Source organism: Lepidochelys olivacea (assembly GCF_965140295.1).
Source record: "Lepidochelys olivacea isolate rLepOli2 genome assembly, chromosome: 4".
In the NCBI taxonomy this organism is placed as follows: domain Eukaryota; kingdom Metazoa; phylum Chordata; order Testudines; family Cheloniidae; genus Lepidochelys; species Lepidochelys olivacea.
In genome coordinates, this window is record NC_140414.1 from 105,071,918 (window position 1) to 105,088,580 (window position 16,663).

Here is a 16,663-nt window from a genome sequence, read left to right on the forward strand (position 1 = left end):
AGAGATGGAAAGGGTTTTTCCGTCACTGAGCAATTGTTGCATTATTCCATCAACCTAGCTATGTCGACTCTGGAGGCTAGGTTAGCATAGTGATGGTACTCAGGGATATGGATTTTTAACATCCCCAAGCACTGCAGCTATGTTGACCTATATTTTAAGTGTAGGCCAGGCCTAAGTAGTTCCTGATGGCCTAGCTCCACGGGAGCTGCACTACCAGGGACAGCTGGGAAGACCAGGCTCTCAAGGGTTTGGGGGACTAAATTGCCAGTTTGCCCATAGAGGTAGACTCAAAAATTTCTACTCTCCTGAGGAGGAACTGAGGAATCTCTGAGAGGGGAACTTCACTGAATTTTCATTCCTCCTTTGTACCTTCTTATGAGAGAACCTACAATCAGGCCCAACATTATTTCCTTTTCCTAGCTACACTCATTTAATGCAGTAAGTAAAAGGACAACATGCATATTTAATAAAATAGCTCTGTGATGGGTGGCCAGAATGGTGGCAGAAAGTAATCTGCAGGACAGTTTGAAGTCCCAGCACAGGGAAAGTACAATTTATCTTCAAATGGCACATGGAAGAGCAACATCCCACTCTTGGGCTGGATTACTTAACTAAAGAAACACTCAAAGGGTATGTCTACACTAGAAATGTATGTGGACCTATTAGATTGACTTACAGCCACTGTGGTGGTGCATGTCCACACCACCCTCATTGGGTCAGTGGTACGCGCCCTCACCAGGAGTGCTTCCACCAACCTAAGAAAGGCAGTTTGGGGAGCTGAGAACCCAGTCTCCCCTCTTCCCCCACCACCATCCCCACACCGGGAGCCAGGCAGCCATGTCAATTTCAGGCTCACGCCACCAGGGCTTCTCCCCCTGGCTCCCAGCCAGGAGTGGGGTCCATTCTCCACCCCAACCCAGAAGCGGGTGGCAGATGGGCTCTATCTGCCTGGCAGGAACGCAGTGTCTACATAGACACTGCGTTGCCCTAATGACACCAACATAAGCCTTACATCTCTTGTGGAGGTGAAGTTATTATGTTGGTGTAGTAGGGTACTTGCATCGGCGGGAGGAAGGCTGTAGTGTTGACATGGGCATAATTAGGGCAACATAAGCTTCCTTGACCTAACTGTGTAGTGTAGACCAGCCCATAGTATTTGTCTGTTGACTAACTCCCTATTCCTCACTGTTCGAACAGGCATTTCCCTGCCTCTGCTCAGAAGACTGCAATGTAAACAACACAGCAAAAAAGTAAATTGTGTTTCTAAAATTCAAGTAGTTTAAATAATCTAAAGGTATTTTAGGAACTAACATAAATAAATGTATTTAAAATTGGATTTAAATTGATAGTGTCCCTTTTACATTTTTTAATTGGTAAAGGCAGCAAACTTTTCGCTGAAAGCTGCTTTTCAAAGGCTTTCTACCAAATATTACAAACAACAATATCCATGACAACTTTGTTTCTAGGGCCTCAAACTGACCCTTAAGTCTTGTATAACCACTGTTGGCAGGAACAGCAACAGCCAAAACAGAGATGATCTAATTTTATAAGCTTCTCATTACCAGCTTTCACATAAAATACACAGTCCAAATTTTTCCCTTTGCAACTATTTTCCAAGTACACGGAAGCAGAGGCCTATGGCACCAGACTCACCCAAAACAGCCTAGCCGAACCTTAGTTCCTTGCCTAGGGCCCAGATGTCCCTGCAAGGTGTTTATTCTTTTCCCCTCCCTCCCTCTGCGTAGCTCTCATGATAAGTCTCAAATATCACCATGAAAAGTAAACATGGCATTGGCATCCTGACCAATGTAAGCAACACTAATGGCACTGTCTCCAGAAAGAGAAAATGATGCTACTAATGTGCAAATTTAGCTATTGCTGTTACTCAGGTATTCCATTTCACAGCAGTTCTCCGAGGAGGCCATGGCTCTGTGAAGTTCACAGGAGTTTTGCTACTGATTTCATTGGCAGCAGAAGCAATCCCTACATGGCAATCAGGGTGATAACATGTTTGAAGACTTACCACTGAAATAGGTTCCATGGCTTCTTGCTTGATAGGGACTGGGTCAAACATTAGCATCTTTTCAGTGAAATCTTCTGATGTCTGTGTAGTCCTGCGTTACAGGGAGGGGAAAAAAACCCACCAAGTTAAATTGTAGGAATGGCTAGAATCAAATTTCTGAAATTTTTTTTAACTCATTAGTCCATAAGATTAGATGTATTTGATTTAGTTCTTCCAAATCTAGAGATAAGCTTTATGTTTTCAAATATTCTATTACAATAAAACTGTTTTGTGGTAGCATATAAAAGTTACTTTGTAATTTCAGTAAAACCCTGTGATCAGAATATATTTAGACATAGTCCAGTGGATGATCGATCAAAAAGTATCAAACAGGGGTTGGGCTGAGGACTACGGCTGGGGGTGCAGGACTACGGCTGGGGGTGCAGGCTCTGGGGTGGGGCTAGAGATGAGGGGGCTCGAGGATGGGGCAGGGGGGTTCAGGTGTTGAGGGTGGTGTGGGCTCTGGGAGGGGACTCTAGGCTGGAGCAGGGGGTTGGGGTGCAGGGGGGGTATGGGGTCCCAGTGATGCTTACCACAGCTCCTGGGAAGCAGCCACCGGGTCCCTACAGCCCCTAGTCACATGGGTGGCCAGGGAGGCTCTGTGCACTGCCCTTACACCCACAGAGACTTCCCCAGCAGCTCCCATTAGTCGCGGTTCCCAGCCAATTGGAGCTGCGGAGCCGCCCCACGGGGCAGGGGCAGTGTGTGAAACCTCCATGGCCACCCATGTGTCTAAGGGCTGCAGGAACCTGGTGACCACTTCTGGGAGCCACGCCGAGCTAGGGCAGGCAGGGAGCCTACCTTAGCCATGGGCCCCTGTTGCACTGCCAAGTGGACTTTTAACAGCCCGGTCGGCAGTGCCAACTGGAGCCGCCAGGGTCCCTTTTCAACTGGGCGTTCCAGTCAAAAACCGGACACCTGGCAAACCTAGATTAATTTTTTGTTTAGCCGAAGAGACAGTGAACACGAACGGATCTGAATCGGATTCAGGAAGGATGGCAGCCCAATACTTGCTAGTCTCCAGTCAGTAAGCCTGATGACAATATTGGTAACACTCTGGTGCTTTGACACCTACTTCCACACAAGGAAGAAATTAAAAACAAAGCTAATTTGGAGAGGTACAATAGACAGACTCCCAATCAGACATCACAACTGATAATTCGACTATTTCACCAAAAGGAACTATGACAACTCAACCACTATTTTGAAACAACTGTACATTTCCAAGAGTTTCCTTATTAAAAACAAGATTTCAGAATTTAGATTGTGTTCTGTGTATCCCAGATTGCTTTAAAAAGGGAGCCATCTACTTTGTTAGCTTGTTCAAGCCTATTTTCAAGTCTATCTCATTTATAGTAACTTAACTATCGCAGGTAATAACCATATTTACACATTTACCAAGGATGACAATTGTGGAGGAAGGATGGGAAGATTTCAGGGAGGACCAGGAGCCTTTGGAGCGAGACAGAGAAATACTAGAGAGGATACACGGTAGAGCCAAATATTTTAGACACGTGAAGGAAGTTAATACTCAAAGATATTAAAAAGTTCCAGTTGACAAGTTTTTATAAAAAACATTTAATATCATTTTTGAGAATGCACATATCCTATATGAGAAGGCAGAGCCACTTCCAGAGTACAGCCTGGAGGACTGACAGAGTATTCCAGTTAACAAGGAGAGTATGGGATACAATTGGTCTGGGATGGTGAAGTTGTATGTCCTGTACAGTATATGCAGTTTTCAGAGTAGCAGCCGTGTTAGTCTGTATTCGCAAAAAGGAGTACTTGTGGCACCTTAGAAACTAACAAATTTATCTGAGCATAAGCTTTAGTGAGCTACAGCTCACTTCATCGGATACATGCAGTGGAAAATACAGTGGGGCAATTTTATATACACAGAGAACATGAAACAATGGGTGTTACCATACACACTGTAACAAGAGTGATCAAGTAAGCTGAGCTATTACCAGCAGGAGAGAAACAAACAAATAAACAAAAAAACAACCCTTTTGTAGTGATAATAGTATATGCAGTGTTGTAGCTGTATTGGTCCCACAATAAAAAAAAAAGAGAGGCAAGGTGGGTGAGGTAATATCTTTTATTGGACCAACTTCTGTTGGTGAGAGAGACAAGCTTTCAAGCTCTTCAAGAGCTCTGTGTAAGCTCAAAAGTGTCTCTCTCACCAACAGAAGGTGGTCCAATAAAAGATATTACCTCACTCACCTTGTCTCTGCACCGTATATATAAAGACTGATGTTAAGTACTAAACAAATTCAACTGCATCCAGTAGGTGGCACTAGAAATCTGTAACAAATAAAATGCTACTCTCCTCCATCAAGACAATTCCACTGGGTATAAGCTTACTAATATATTAAAAGGTTTAATTGTGTCTGGAATTTTTTTCTTATGAATCAAACAGTTTAAATGGGACACAAGAATATATATGCCCCAAATTAGACCAATTCCAACACTTCTACATTAATGAGCAATCATGCAATAGTCAGCGTGTACGCATTGGAGAAAACAATCTGAGATATGTGAGAGAAAGAAAGAGAATGAATTGTTTCAAGCCTACCAGGGATTTATTTTATAAATCAAGGGCAAAGCTTAGCAATTTATGGAAAATACTACAACAGTATACTTTCTAAGTACTTGAAATGAACAAAGCTTGATTTCTAAAGAACAAACTAAAGCATCACTGAATATAAACATGAATATAATCATCCTGATAAATGGGAAGGGCCTGATTAAACCAAGTTGAGAAAAAGAGAAACAGATACAGTAGTTCAAAGAAACTGCCAATTGTGTCTAAATTAGAAGTAATAGCTTTGAAAGATAGGAAATTTTATAATTTGGATGTGTCTATGTACATTTGTCAATAATGCCTGTGAGAAAGTTGAAAAAACAATTATGCAATGTTTCCTGCAACTTCAGGGAATTACTTAAATTAGATATTTTTCTGATTTTAAGCATTTCATATAATTTTCTGACAATTTACATTTTCCTAGTCACTTTCATGTGAAGAAACATTGTCTATACATGACTTCCCAAAGACACAGATATATGCATTTAACAATACATGAATGGATAAAGGATATCCCACAATGCAAAAACAACCGAAGCCTACACTGCATCCCAGTCTTTATATGTAAGAGAATTAGTAAATATTGACTTTCAGGTTTCCATTTTTTAATTTAAATGTGTTTTGGTGAAGTGACACCATCAACTTGTAATCTAGTCACTTGAAGGGGAAAAAAAGCTTAGTAGTCTCAGATAAATACACCTTCCCTTGCCCCCCAACCTGTTCCCTCTGCCATTTTTTGTAGTTTTGAAAATCACATTTTTCTATTTTTAAGGTTTGTTTTTTTCTCTACTGCTGCTATATGAGAGATCCACACAGAAAATCACAGAAAGTGACTAAGACCCATATCCTGTAAACACTTAGCATACACCTAAATTTACATATGTAAAAGTTACATACATGTATTTGCAGAATTAGGGGCTAACTGACTGTACAAAGGTTACAATGAAAGTGACAATAGAAAGTGTCTTGCAGAGAGTAAAAGTAAAAAATTTTGTCTTTCATAGTCATCTAAAGTAGTAGTTAAAATTTTTACTTTTATTGCTGTATCATAGTATATAAGTTGAGTGTCCCTTTAATGTGTTATACTGTTCTTTTACTGTACTATTTCTACCTAAATAGTAAGAGAGGCTGATTTTGGACAGAGGGCAATACATTATGCATGATCTTTTGGTCCTGCAAGGCTGCGTTATATGTCTGTATTTTCAGCTGGTGTAATATGGTGTATCTCCACTGGAATCAGTTTACTCCAGCTGAAGGTCTGACACTTATGAAATTGTCATTCTGGGATAAACTCTAAGGGTGAAAATAAACGCATGGAACAATGGTCTTTGTATTTAAAAGAACAATGCTTGAATGGAAGAAAGACACACTGGTTGCAAAGCCTGAATTTATTTCAAGTAAACAAAAAAATTGGATTTTGTTATTTATGATAATATTTTATAGTAAAGTTTTTGTAGTATACTTGTAAAAATCATACATATGTAGGTATATGAGATCTCACTATACTCCCCTGCTATTAAATGTTTGAGAAGCAGTGGGAGACTGCCTTATTTGTTTCAAACATAAGGTGTGAAGAATAGTAGGGATCTGCCTACACACTGATTTCATAACATACTTGTTTCACAGCCCACAGCTTGTTTAGTAAATAAGAATAATTTATAGAAAACTAAAGTATCCTCTCAAGTACCTGCGGCACCCTCCAGACAGCAAAGCAAGGAGAAAGCATAAAATTCACACAAACCATATTAAAAATAAATAAATAAATAAAAATCAGAAGAGTAGTCTTTATCTTTCTCAAATTAGATGAGCTATTTTGCATTGAAGTGCTTTTATGTGGGTAAAAGAATTTATGCTGTATGTAATCTGAAACTAAATAATTAACTGCAATGCAGTAGGCAAACATTCCACCCTCTCTCTCTCTCTTTGCTAACAAGCCACCCAGTTTTACTTTCCTGCCTCCTCCCATTCACTCCACCCTATGGATCTTTGCCAAGGCAGTCCAACTTGTCCAAACAGGACATGGCTTTTGATAAGATTCTGCTCACACCCTGTATTTCTAAAAGACAAGCCAAGCAATTCATTTTTGTATGTAAATAAGGACAGGTGCAAAGATAAAGTCCAAGCAAAGTCCCTCAACAATTTCACAGCTAAAGCCAAGCGAAAAGACAGCAGGTAAGAAAAAGACAACCCCCTGCCCTTTGCTAAAGGAAAACACTATGTTTAAATCCTATCCAATATTCAGTGCTCCATCTCTTCTGAAAGAAATTTTTATGATCAAAATAGTTAATTTTCTTGTCAACATCAGAGACTTCTCCGTTTTAACTTCTTGACATGTATGGTTTAATGCGAATAAGAGTACTTAACATGTGTTCCAGCAATAAGGATTTGTACAGACTGTTTACTCTGGATGAGATTCGCCCATGGGCATAGCAGCCACAGCATTATACCACTTGAACACAAGTGGAGGTGGAGGGCAGCCACAAAACACAGAGGGGCTCTGCATACCCACACATTGGTCCACAAGCACCATATAGCTTTCTGTGAGGGGAGGTGGTTTTGGGTTGGGGGCTGGTCTTAGCCACACAGATCCAGCAGTTACAAACCCCCAAGAGAGATGCACAAGGGCTTTGGCCCTATGTTCTAGTTAAATATCTGGAATAGTGGTGATCAATGATCTGATCCGCACAATGGCTAGGGGTGGTGAGAACAGATTCTGCCCCTCCCATCCTCTGCACAGTACCCCGCACAAAGCTTGTTTTTTCAGTTTTTGTGTCAGGGGGCAACAGTAGATGCCATCCTATTGCTGTGTGAGGATCAATAATTGTTTAGAAACTGCTAAGTATTATTGGTATAATTACAAAGTAACTTAATGATTGCCACGAAATCAACACTGCATTAGTGCCCACCACTGCAGCTTTTGCAGTAATGTATCTACAAGGCAACTTGAATCAAGTGCCCACGGTTTTGCAGTCATGCCTCTTTAGAACCAATTCTCATGATCTGAAACTCTCTCTTCTTTCATGAATCTCACGCTAAACTTCCCCTCCAATATTAAGGAGAAGTGATAATATTGAAAGAACTATACTGATGATATCCAAAGGCCAGGGAAGCTTTCTGAGACCGAATGAGAAATAATCTTCAATGGAGCCTTAAAAGATAGCAGAAACTGGTTCTCCTCTGATGAACTTACAGGATTTCTTGGAAGGGGTAAAGGAAATCCCCTCCACAGCTGGCACCAAGATTTCTTTGTACTCATAGTAGTAGTAGTTGCTCCTCAAGGCCTTGGATCAGCAAAATACACAAGAACGTACTCGGACATCCATGGGAAGTAAGCATGTGCTTTAAATGCTTTCCCTCATCAAGCTCCAAAATAGCACCAGCCACAGAAAATCTCAAATTTAGATTAGCCATTAGACTCAGTCAGAGAGAATAAGAGTGAAAATCCAGGGTGTGTCTGCACTACAGAGGCTATACTGGCGTAGCTACATGTCCATAGCTATGTCTGTGTAAACCCGTAGCACAGATACAGCCTACATGGATGGAAGGGGTTTTTCAGCCAGTGTGGGAACATCATCCCCACCCCCAACGATGGTGGCTACATCAATGGAAGCATTCTTCCATCAACACAGCTGTGTCTACAATGGGGTTTAAGTCAGCATACCTATGTCGGTCATGGGTGTGGTTTTTTCACATCCCTGACTTATGTAGCTATGTCAACCAAACTTTTAAGTGGAGACTGAGATCCAGAGACAGCACTGCTGGGGAAAGGATTAAAGGAGTTTGGCCCACAAAGAGCCATGCTGGGGAAAGTTATAAGGAATTGGCTGTGCAACAAGAGAATTTCTGCTAATGGGTAGCCTTTTTTTAAAAAAAAATAAAAAACCCAGTGGATTTCTAATGGGAATTGGAATAACTCCTGAAACATGCTAGTACAGTACTGAGATACAGAAAATGCACAACACAACCTTCCCATTATTAGAAATCACTTTGTTTGATCTAGAACTACTTTAACATATTAATTTGTCAGAAGCTATGTAGCTAGGGTGACCAGACAGCAAGTGTGAAAAATCGGGACAGGAGGTGGAGGGTAATAGGAGCCGATTTAAGAAAAAGACCCAAAAATCAGGACTGTCCCTATAAAATTGGGACATCTGGTCACTCCACATGTAGCAGACTAGTCCGTATTTCACTGAAATATACAGCTATGCTGTTATGCACACTCCACAGCAGTATGGGTGAAAAACACATTTTCCCCATATTAAAAAAGAAATCTTAGAAAACAGTTTCTAAGGGTATTCATAAAAGGTATTTGTTTTTTGAGTTTGAAGTTTCCACTGAGGAAAACAAACTTTGCATCCATACAACCTTATGCAATTCCTATTTTATATCTATTGGCCCTAAAGAAGAAAGATACAGAAAAGATCTTTAGCCACCACCTTAGACAATACTGCATACAATACTCTCCCTTATCAGGGCAGACTGCTGTCTGGTTTCCTGTCTCAAGCTACTGCTTACAAGGAGAAATAGTTTAGTAAAGAGAACAGATCAGGCCTCTGAAAACAAGTGAAGTATGCAGAATGGTATGACAATTTTTCCCTTCCAAACTGAACCTTTTTTAAAAAATAAAAATAAAAAGTTAATTTTAAAGAGAATTTGAAAGGAAGACTAAAAGTAGCCTTTGTTCTATTCGGGAAGACTGGCTGGGAAAGAGAGAGACAGAAAGAGCGTGACAGACCTCAAAGCTAATTTTACATGCATAGAAATCAGGACCTGAAAATCAGGCTGAGTGTCTAAAAAAAAAAAATAAAGTCAACATCAGGATACAAAATATCATCCTCTAATATTAAGGTACAAGTCTGCTCTGTTACTTTCTCAAACATATTCCAGACAGATTTTTACACCTTTGACCACATGGGGCAGAGCTAAAAATCTCTAACTATTAAGTGATGAAAAGTACATTAACAAATAATAGTTTATACTCTTAATTTCAATGAAGATTTGAAAATAGGAAAGAAATGTCCATGAGCATGTGTGTGTGTGTATCTAGGGAAATGAAGAGAGAGAAAGTGGATGGTGGCAATGGAAGAATGATTAAATAAACTTGCAAAGAGAAAAGGAGGACTTGTGGCACCTTAGAGACTAACAAATTTATTTGAGCATAAGCTTTCGTGAGCTACAGCTCACTTCATCGGACGCATGTGTTAATCTCTAAGGTGCCACAAGTACTCCTTTTCTTTTTGCGAATACAGACTAACACGGCTGCTACTCTGAAACCTAAATAAACTTGGACTCTAAGTGTGGAGGTTTTGTCAGTCTTTCGGGTACCAAAGTTTGTTAGCAACCTCTCCACCCCCCCCATCTCTTTCCATGATGGCTTACTTTAGTATTTTAAATCTGTTAGAGCTTTATCTTTCTATTTAGCTAACACACACTTATACTACTTTCCCTTGGGACAGATCAACAATGGCTATTAAACCCCTAAAAGGAAACCTTGGCATTAGATAAAACGTTAAAAGTGAAGGGTTAAATCTGTTCCTAAACTAGCTCTGCCAAACTTCACATTGTGGATTGGAGGCAACTAGCCTTGGAATGAAAACACAAAGCTTCAACACTGGCTGCATAGAAGAGTTTTATTTTTGAAAGGACCTCCTGCTAGCTGTGTCAGTTAATTTAAAAAACTTGTTCTACAAAATGCAGAATGTTGTTGTAATATGAAGCTCAGTTTCAGATTTTATAGAAACTTGACTACAGAAAGTTGTGACTAGCAAAATTTACTATACTTACACACTGGTTCCCAGCACTAAACTACTAGTTCAGCACCTTTTGCTGATCCAGGGAGAAAAGATGAAATATGACAGAGGCTCAAATCCTGTACAGTTTAACTAGTAGCTAAATTACAATATTTATTCACTGTGCAATGACAACATACTGTACATAATTTTCTAATAGCAGTAAAAGAACAAAAGTAAAAATCCCTGAAATAGAGGAAATAAAATTAAAAATACAACTTACCAAAATTATTAGCTTATGTGTTCACCTGAAATACTTTTCTTACAATTTGTATTTCTGAAGAGACAAAAAGCAAAATAATGTAAGTATCCATATATAGTATATGTGCATTTCAGCGTGTTGCTACTTATAATTTAGATATAGTTAAAATTTAGTTATCCGTGTTCACTGCAAGTGTCTCTAAGTCCTATTATGCTTTTTGAAAAAAATATTGCAAGTGTGTTCAATATAAACTTCCCCCCTTTTAAAGTTTAACATCTAAAAGCCAGCAGCAGCAGAAGAAAAATTTGAAAAACAAATTAAATAAAAAGGACATATTTAAAGATGGAAACATTTCTGTGTGCGTGCAAGAAAACGTGTATTTTTTCAAACATAAGTGAGAGAGAAAGACTGTCCATCTCCTATTTTCATGTAATTTCTCATTCATTTAGGGCCTGATCCAAAGCCCTTTGAAGTCAATGGGAATCTTTCTATCAATTTCAATGAGCTTTGGCTCAGGTCCTTAGTTCTTCTACAGTCAGATGGAGAGTAACAGAAAGATTTCTTATGTCCTCTTTTTGAATTTCCTCTTGATGTTTCTCTCTGTCGGTCCACAGCAGACAAAAGAAAAAAAAATCTGATATCAAAGTAGAAAAAAAACCATGTACTTTACTCCTTCAAAAAGTGCTCAGAGTTTAGCAAAATATAGGACTGCCATACCCATTTAATCCAAAGAAAGTTGTTAGTGTCTCATTTTCCTGCATTAAATCTGGAAGAGTATGGATCCTTGAATTCAGGTAATAGTACGATATTTCCTCCCTTCAGGAAAATGGTACAATTCTAATCTTGATCAAAACTGGAACAGAAAATGATCACGGTGGTATCTTCAGAACAGATATGGAAAGAAGCCAATAGGTTTTCACAGAAATTAATATATAGGGCTGGATTCTCTTCTCACTTGCAGTGGTATTATACCACTGCAACTCCATTGAGTTTAATGGAATTATTCCAGACTTACATTGGCACAGGTGAGAGGAGAAATCAGACTCAATTTTTTGAGAGTCAAACATAGGTTTTTAGAAAAGGGAATGAAACTCATTATTCACCCATGTAAATATACTGGAGTAGAGGGTGTGTGTTAAAAGGTTAACTCAGACTTCTCATGCTGACATAACACAGGCATCTTAAGCAATCACGAGTGTGTAGAGACATGATAACTCACTGGGTGGGGACTGGGAGTTGCAGGGCAGTGACAAGGGGCCTGGACCGGGCTACTGGTCTACTAAAAAAACAGCCTGCAACAGGAAAGAGCACACATATGCCACTTGGAATGTATGACGCAAACCCCAGCCTTGAAACAAAGAACAGGAAACAGCTCTGCTGGCTGTGCTGGAGAGAAATCACAGAGAAACATTTAGACGGCCCTCTCTGACCCTATATTCATGAGCAGCTGGAGTTTTTTAAACAACAACAGTGGGTGGAGGTGTTTGTTCATTGGGTGTGAATACAAACACTGTCTTTATACAGGAGACCTGCCCTACAAACAAGCAAATATCTACACTTAACGGAGGAAGACATGTGATTTTAGACACCACAGGTCATGATAATTAACCTCAGCCTTCCCTTGGATTTCTTTTTGCCTCTAAACTGCTAATATTTAACTACAGGCTGAATTTTATATAACACCATACAGCTAACTCTTAGCCTAAAATTATCTTCTTCAAAGAGAAAAACTGAGTGATCGAGTTGTTACAAGAATTAATTTTTGAAGTACAGCCTATTTTAAAAATTAGCTATTTTCCCACTGCAAAAATTCAGGATGGTTTGACAGCTGAAGACTGACATAATTTAATGCATGCAGTGTTGCTGTATCTGTTGGTCCCAGGATATTAGAGAGACAAGATGTGTGAGGTACTATCTTTTATTGGACCAACTTCTGTTGGTGAGATAGACAAGCTTTCAAGTGTACACAGAGCTCTTCTTAGTGCACTGATGACAGAACTTAAATTTCAAGAGTTATTAAAGACTCACTCTACTAAAACACATACTAATAACAAACCACACTAATTTTCACTTTTCTGTACTTTGGCTTTGGTTACACTTATAGAATGAGATTTTAACTGTAGAACCAGTTAACCACAATTTTTTTTTTATTTTTGACAAATCACTAATACACATCACACTAAAACCATCAAGCTGTTTAAAGAAGAAAACATACTGAGAATGAGCTATGCAGGTGAGAAAGCATACCTCATCTTCATGAAATGTATCAGAATAAGTTTATACTTGGTTTCATTCAAAACAACTACTTCACTATTCTTCCTTTTACAACATGCTTTGAACTAGTTCCGCACGGTGGGTCGGACAGCTGCTGTACCAGATATTATCAGACATGGGAATGTGTTACTGCAAGTTATGTGGATTAGCATCCTAGTAATGACAGCAACCACTGTACATTTCATTTTAGTAACTGCAGTTTCAGAAGTACATGAGATTACAACTAGTTACAGAAGAATCTACACAACAGTGTATGGTTGTACATTCTATAGTTATATTACCAGTTTCTTACTTTTTATACTTACTTTTCCAAATGTTAAGTATGAAGAAAATATCTAGGTACTTGCTTAGCCCCTCATCATTGTAGTATCTGAGCACTTTCAACTGACTTAATTCACTTTTACAACTTTACTTACCTGAACACTTTTGTTTTGTAGTGCTGTAGTCATGTTGGTCTCAGGATATTAGAGGCAAGGTGGGTAATATGGTTCTCACCCACCTTGTCTCACTTGTGGTTTTGACTGATACTATAGCTGTTGTGTAGATGTAGTGTATTTTCTTAATATTGAAGGGCACTCTCATAACTGTTATATCCTGACAACATTTCAGTTTCCTCATAAAAGGAAAGGACCATTTTATATCTTCTTTCTCCACCCACCTCCCAACTCCAGGCTTTACCTACTATTATACATTAACCACTGTAGGCAAAACATATTTACCTGCTTGGATAAAAGGAAAGTATGCCACTCAACTAAACTCTGCTGCAGACTCTTGTATTTGAAAATATTAGTGCTATCAAACTAAATCATACATTTTAAAGCACAAGGGATAAAGTTAGTTTGAAGTAAGTGTCCCCAGGGTCAGACAGGATTATCAAATCCAGATGTGGTTCCTCTCATAAAAGAAGTTCCTTATACAACAACCAAGAGAGCACATCTTAAAACTATTCTATGGAAAAAATACATGCGTGAGCAGCAACTGTATTCTTTGTTTTCAATACAGATTAAAGAACATTTATGGACATAAATTTCAATAAAACCAAAACCACAAAGTCCCTCATTCAAAGATGAGCCCTGTGAATTGTGACACTTCCTGAGTTTTCAAAGGGCCACTATATAGAGGCAGAGCACAAGCAAACAATGCAGGTACAGTAAAACTGAATCAGGATGGATAAAGAAATTGATTTCATCAAAGAATTTCTGAGTTAAAAAGAATGACAACTTGAACAATTCTAAACTGGTTATTACAGTACTCCTGATTTTGTGCTACTTTTGTAGGATTTCAACATGGGGTCTTAAAGAACTTCTTTCTCTAGTCCATCCCCTCGCCTTCCCCTCCTCTTCACTCTCCCACCCGCTATAACACTTCTGTTTGAAATCTTACATCTGACAAAGATTGAAGATAAATATTCCTATTCCCATTTAAGTGTAGTAAAAACAACATTCATATAGGCAGGGAGTCAATTATGGATGTCAATCCCAATTCCCTATAAAAGTTACTTTATATTTTAAGTGTCAGAGCTATCATAAATATTAGAGATTTTAACTCTTTCCTAGAAAAGTGTTAAATAAGACTAGATATGTTAATTTTTAAAAAAAAACATTTGAGGACTAATTTTATCCCTGGTGTAACTCCACCACAATCAGTCGAGTTATACCAGGGTTAAATTTGGCCATTAAACTATTCCACAGTGCTATGACCCTAACCATAATGTACTAGTGATAGCGTACTATTTAAAAACCCCAAACAAAAAACCCCAAACCTCTTCACTGTTTTTACTCCCAACAGAAGACAAACGTTTATAATCCAACAGAAGTGAATGAACCCATTACACTGTCCAACTCAATTTTGTACTTTAATAGCATTAGCAAGCTCTGCTGACATTTTAAATTGTAGACTTGTCTATTGTACTGCAGTCCCCCATCTGCCAAAAGATGCTCTGCGGGTGAAACAACTGCTACTGAGTAGTAGGAGCCCAAGAGAACTTCTCATATTGCCCCAGTCAAGAGCCGGAAAGAAAGGGACTCCCTTTCCTATTGAGACAATGGAGCAAACATACACGCCTTGGGATCAGCACCCAGAGAGCCGAGCCAAGGCCACACCAGGTGTGTGATTTTTCTTACCCAATCTCTGTAAAAGCCAGTAAGACAGAGGAAAGCACACACACCAGAGCAGACCCCTCTATTTTGTCCCACCCTCTCTTGCAAGCTTTGCAGCAATCACAGAAGCTGGGGATGGAAACATCTGCAGAAAACAACCCTACTCGCCCCCCTGCACACACACACGTGACCTTCTGTCCCCTCTTCCCAGAAAGAGACAAAGTATCATCGGAGTTGGTAACCCCTCCTTCCGCCCTGTGCAGAAACGCATAATAAAGCGCCACAGGAGTTGGAGACAGAAACATACGTTCTCCCCCGAACAACTTTCGCAGAAGTTAGGGCGCATCAGGCCGCCGGGACAGTCCGCGGGCGCAGCCCTGGCCCCCAGAGCAGCCCGCTCCCTCCGGAGCCTCAGCGGGCTCGCAGCTTTGCATGCCCCCAGGTCACCCCAACGCTGAATCCCCCCCCCCCCCGGACTTCTTCCAGCAGCTGGAAACTTTGGCACGTTGCAGTCAGACGCGAGGAATAACCCCACTCCGCTCCCCGCGCTCACCCTCAGCAAGCAGGGGGCCTCCGCCGCCGCCCGAAGCCCTGCGATGGGGGCTGTGAAACAGAGCAAAGCACCCGGCCCGCCTCCCGGCTCCCTGCGGCTGAGGCTGTGCGCTCCGCGGTGGCCGTGCGTCTCTGGGCGAGGGGAGGGCGCTCGCTCGGCTCGCCCGGGCTCCTGGCACTAGTCTCCGCTGTCACATGACGCCGGCGCCGCTCGCTCTGCCAGGCTCCCTTGGCCGGCGGGGTAAGGGGAGGGTCAGGGAGGGGAGCGCGGCCAGGGCGGCTCCCAGCCCGCTGGGTGGAGGCTGCGCTGGAGGGGCCGGGACGAGTCACCGGCTCGCACACACCCAGCCAGGCACGCACTGCCTCCCCCGCCCTGCCCCCCGGAGGCAGACAGACTCACAGACACTAATTATCCCCAGCACCACCGCGGAGCCGCCGCCCGACCGGCCCTTCCAGCTGCTCCTCCGCCTCTCCCTCGCTGCGTGTCAGGCAGAGGCGTGCGCCTGGCACCCGGCGCCAACTACACCCCCTGGCCGCCCGAGCAGCAAAGCTGCGGCAGCAGCCAAACAACCGCGCGGCGCAGCGCCCCCGGGGCAGCAGGAAGGGAGGCGCTCAGGGGCGGGCTGCCGCGGAGCTGGCTTCACAAACACGGGCTGGGCAAAGGGACCGGCACCCAGCCGCCCACGGACCCCGACTCTGCCGCCCTTTGCAAGGCGCCTGGCGCTGCGGCGGGGCACGGGACCGGTCGGCTGGGGCACGGGTGGCGGAGCGGCAGCCGGCGTGGGGCAGGGCGGGCAGGGCTCCTCTGGCCGCGCTGCTTGTGCTGCTGCCTGGGGGCGGACCCTTCCCTTAGCTGCCATTGGCTTGGGGACTCATATTCCATGTAACGTGGGTGCACCCACAGGCCCTGTGTGGGGCTGTTTTTAGGACTGCTCCTCTGTGGCTCCGAGTTAGAGGACAGGGGCATCGCATGCATGAAACAGACACGAAGTGTAGACTCATTGCTATTAAATAAAAAGGGGAAACAAAGAAAACAGTTCCTTCAAATACCATTGGGGCTGAGTTCTGAAAACAGTTCCTTCAAATACCATTGGGGCTGAG

At 41.6% G+C, this 16,663-nt stretch overlaps 1 protein-coding gene across 1 annotated transcript in view; it reads right to left on the bottom strand.

Annotated features, from left to right (window-relative positions):
- KLF3 (KLF transcription factor 3) overlaps positions 1–16,293 on the bottom strand; it is a 33,372-nt gene extending 17,079 nt beyond the window's left edge. The window contains exons 1-3 of the mRNA XM_084625846.1: positions 15,564–16,293; positions 10,659–10,712; positions 2,024–2,114 (exon numbers count right to left, since the gene is read on the bottom strand). Of these exons, the coding sequence (XP_084481972.1) occupies positions 2,024–2,080 (57 nt within the window). The 5' untranslated portion in view covers positions 2,081–2,114; positions 10,659–10,712; positions 15,564–16,293. The remainder of the gene's footprint in view (positions 1–2,023; positions 2,115–10,658; positions 10,713–15,563) is intronic.
- Positions 16,294–16,663: the final 370 nt, after the last annotated feature.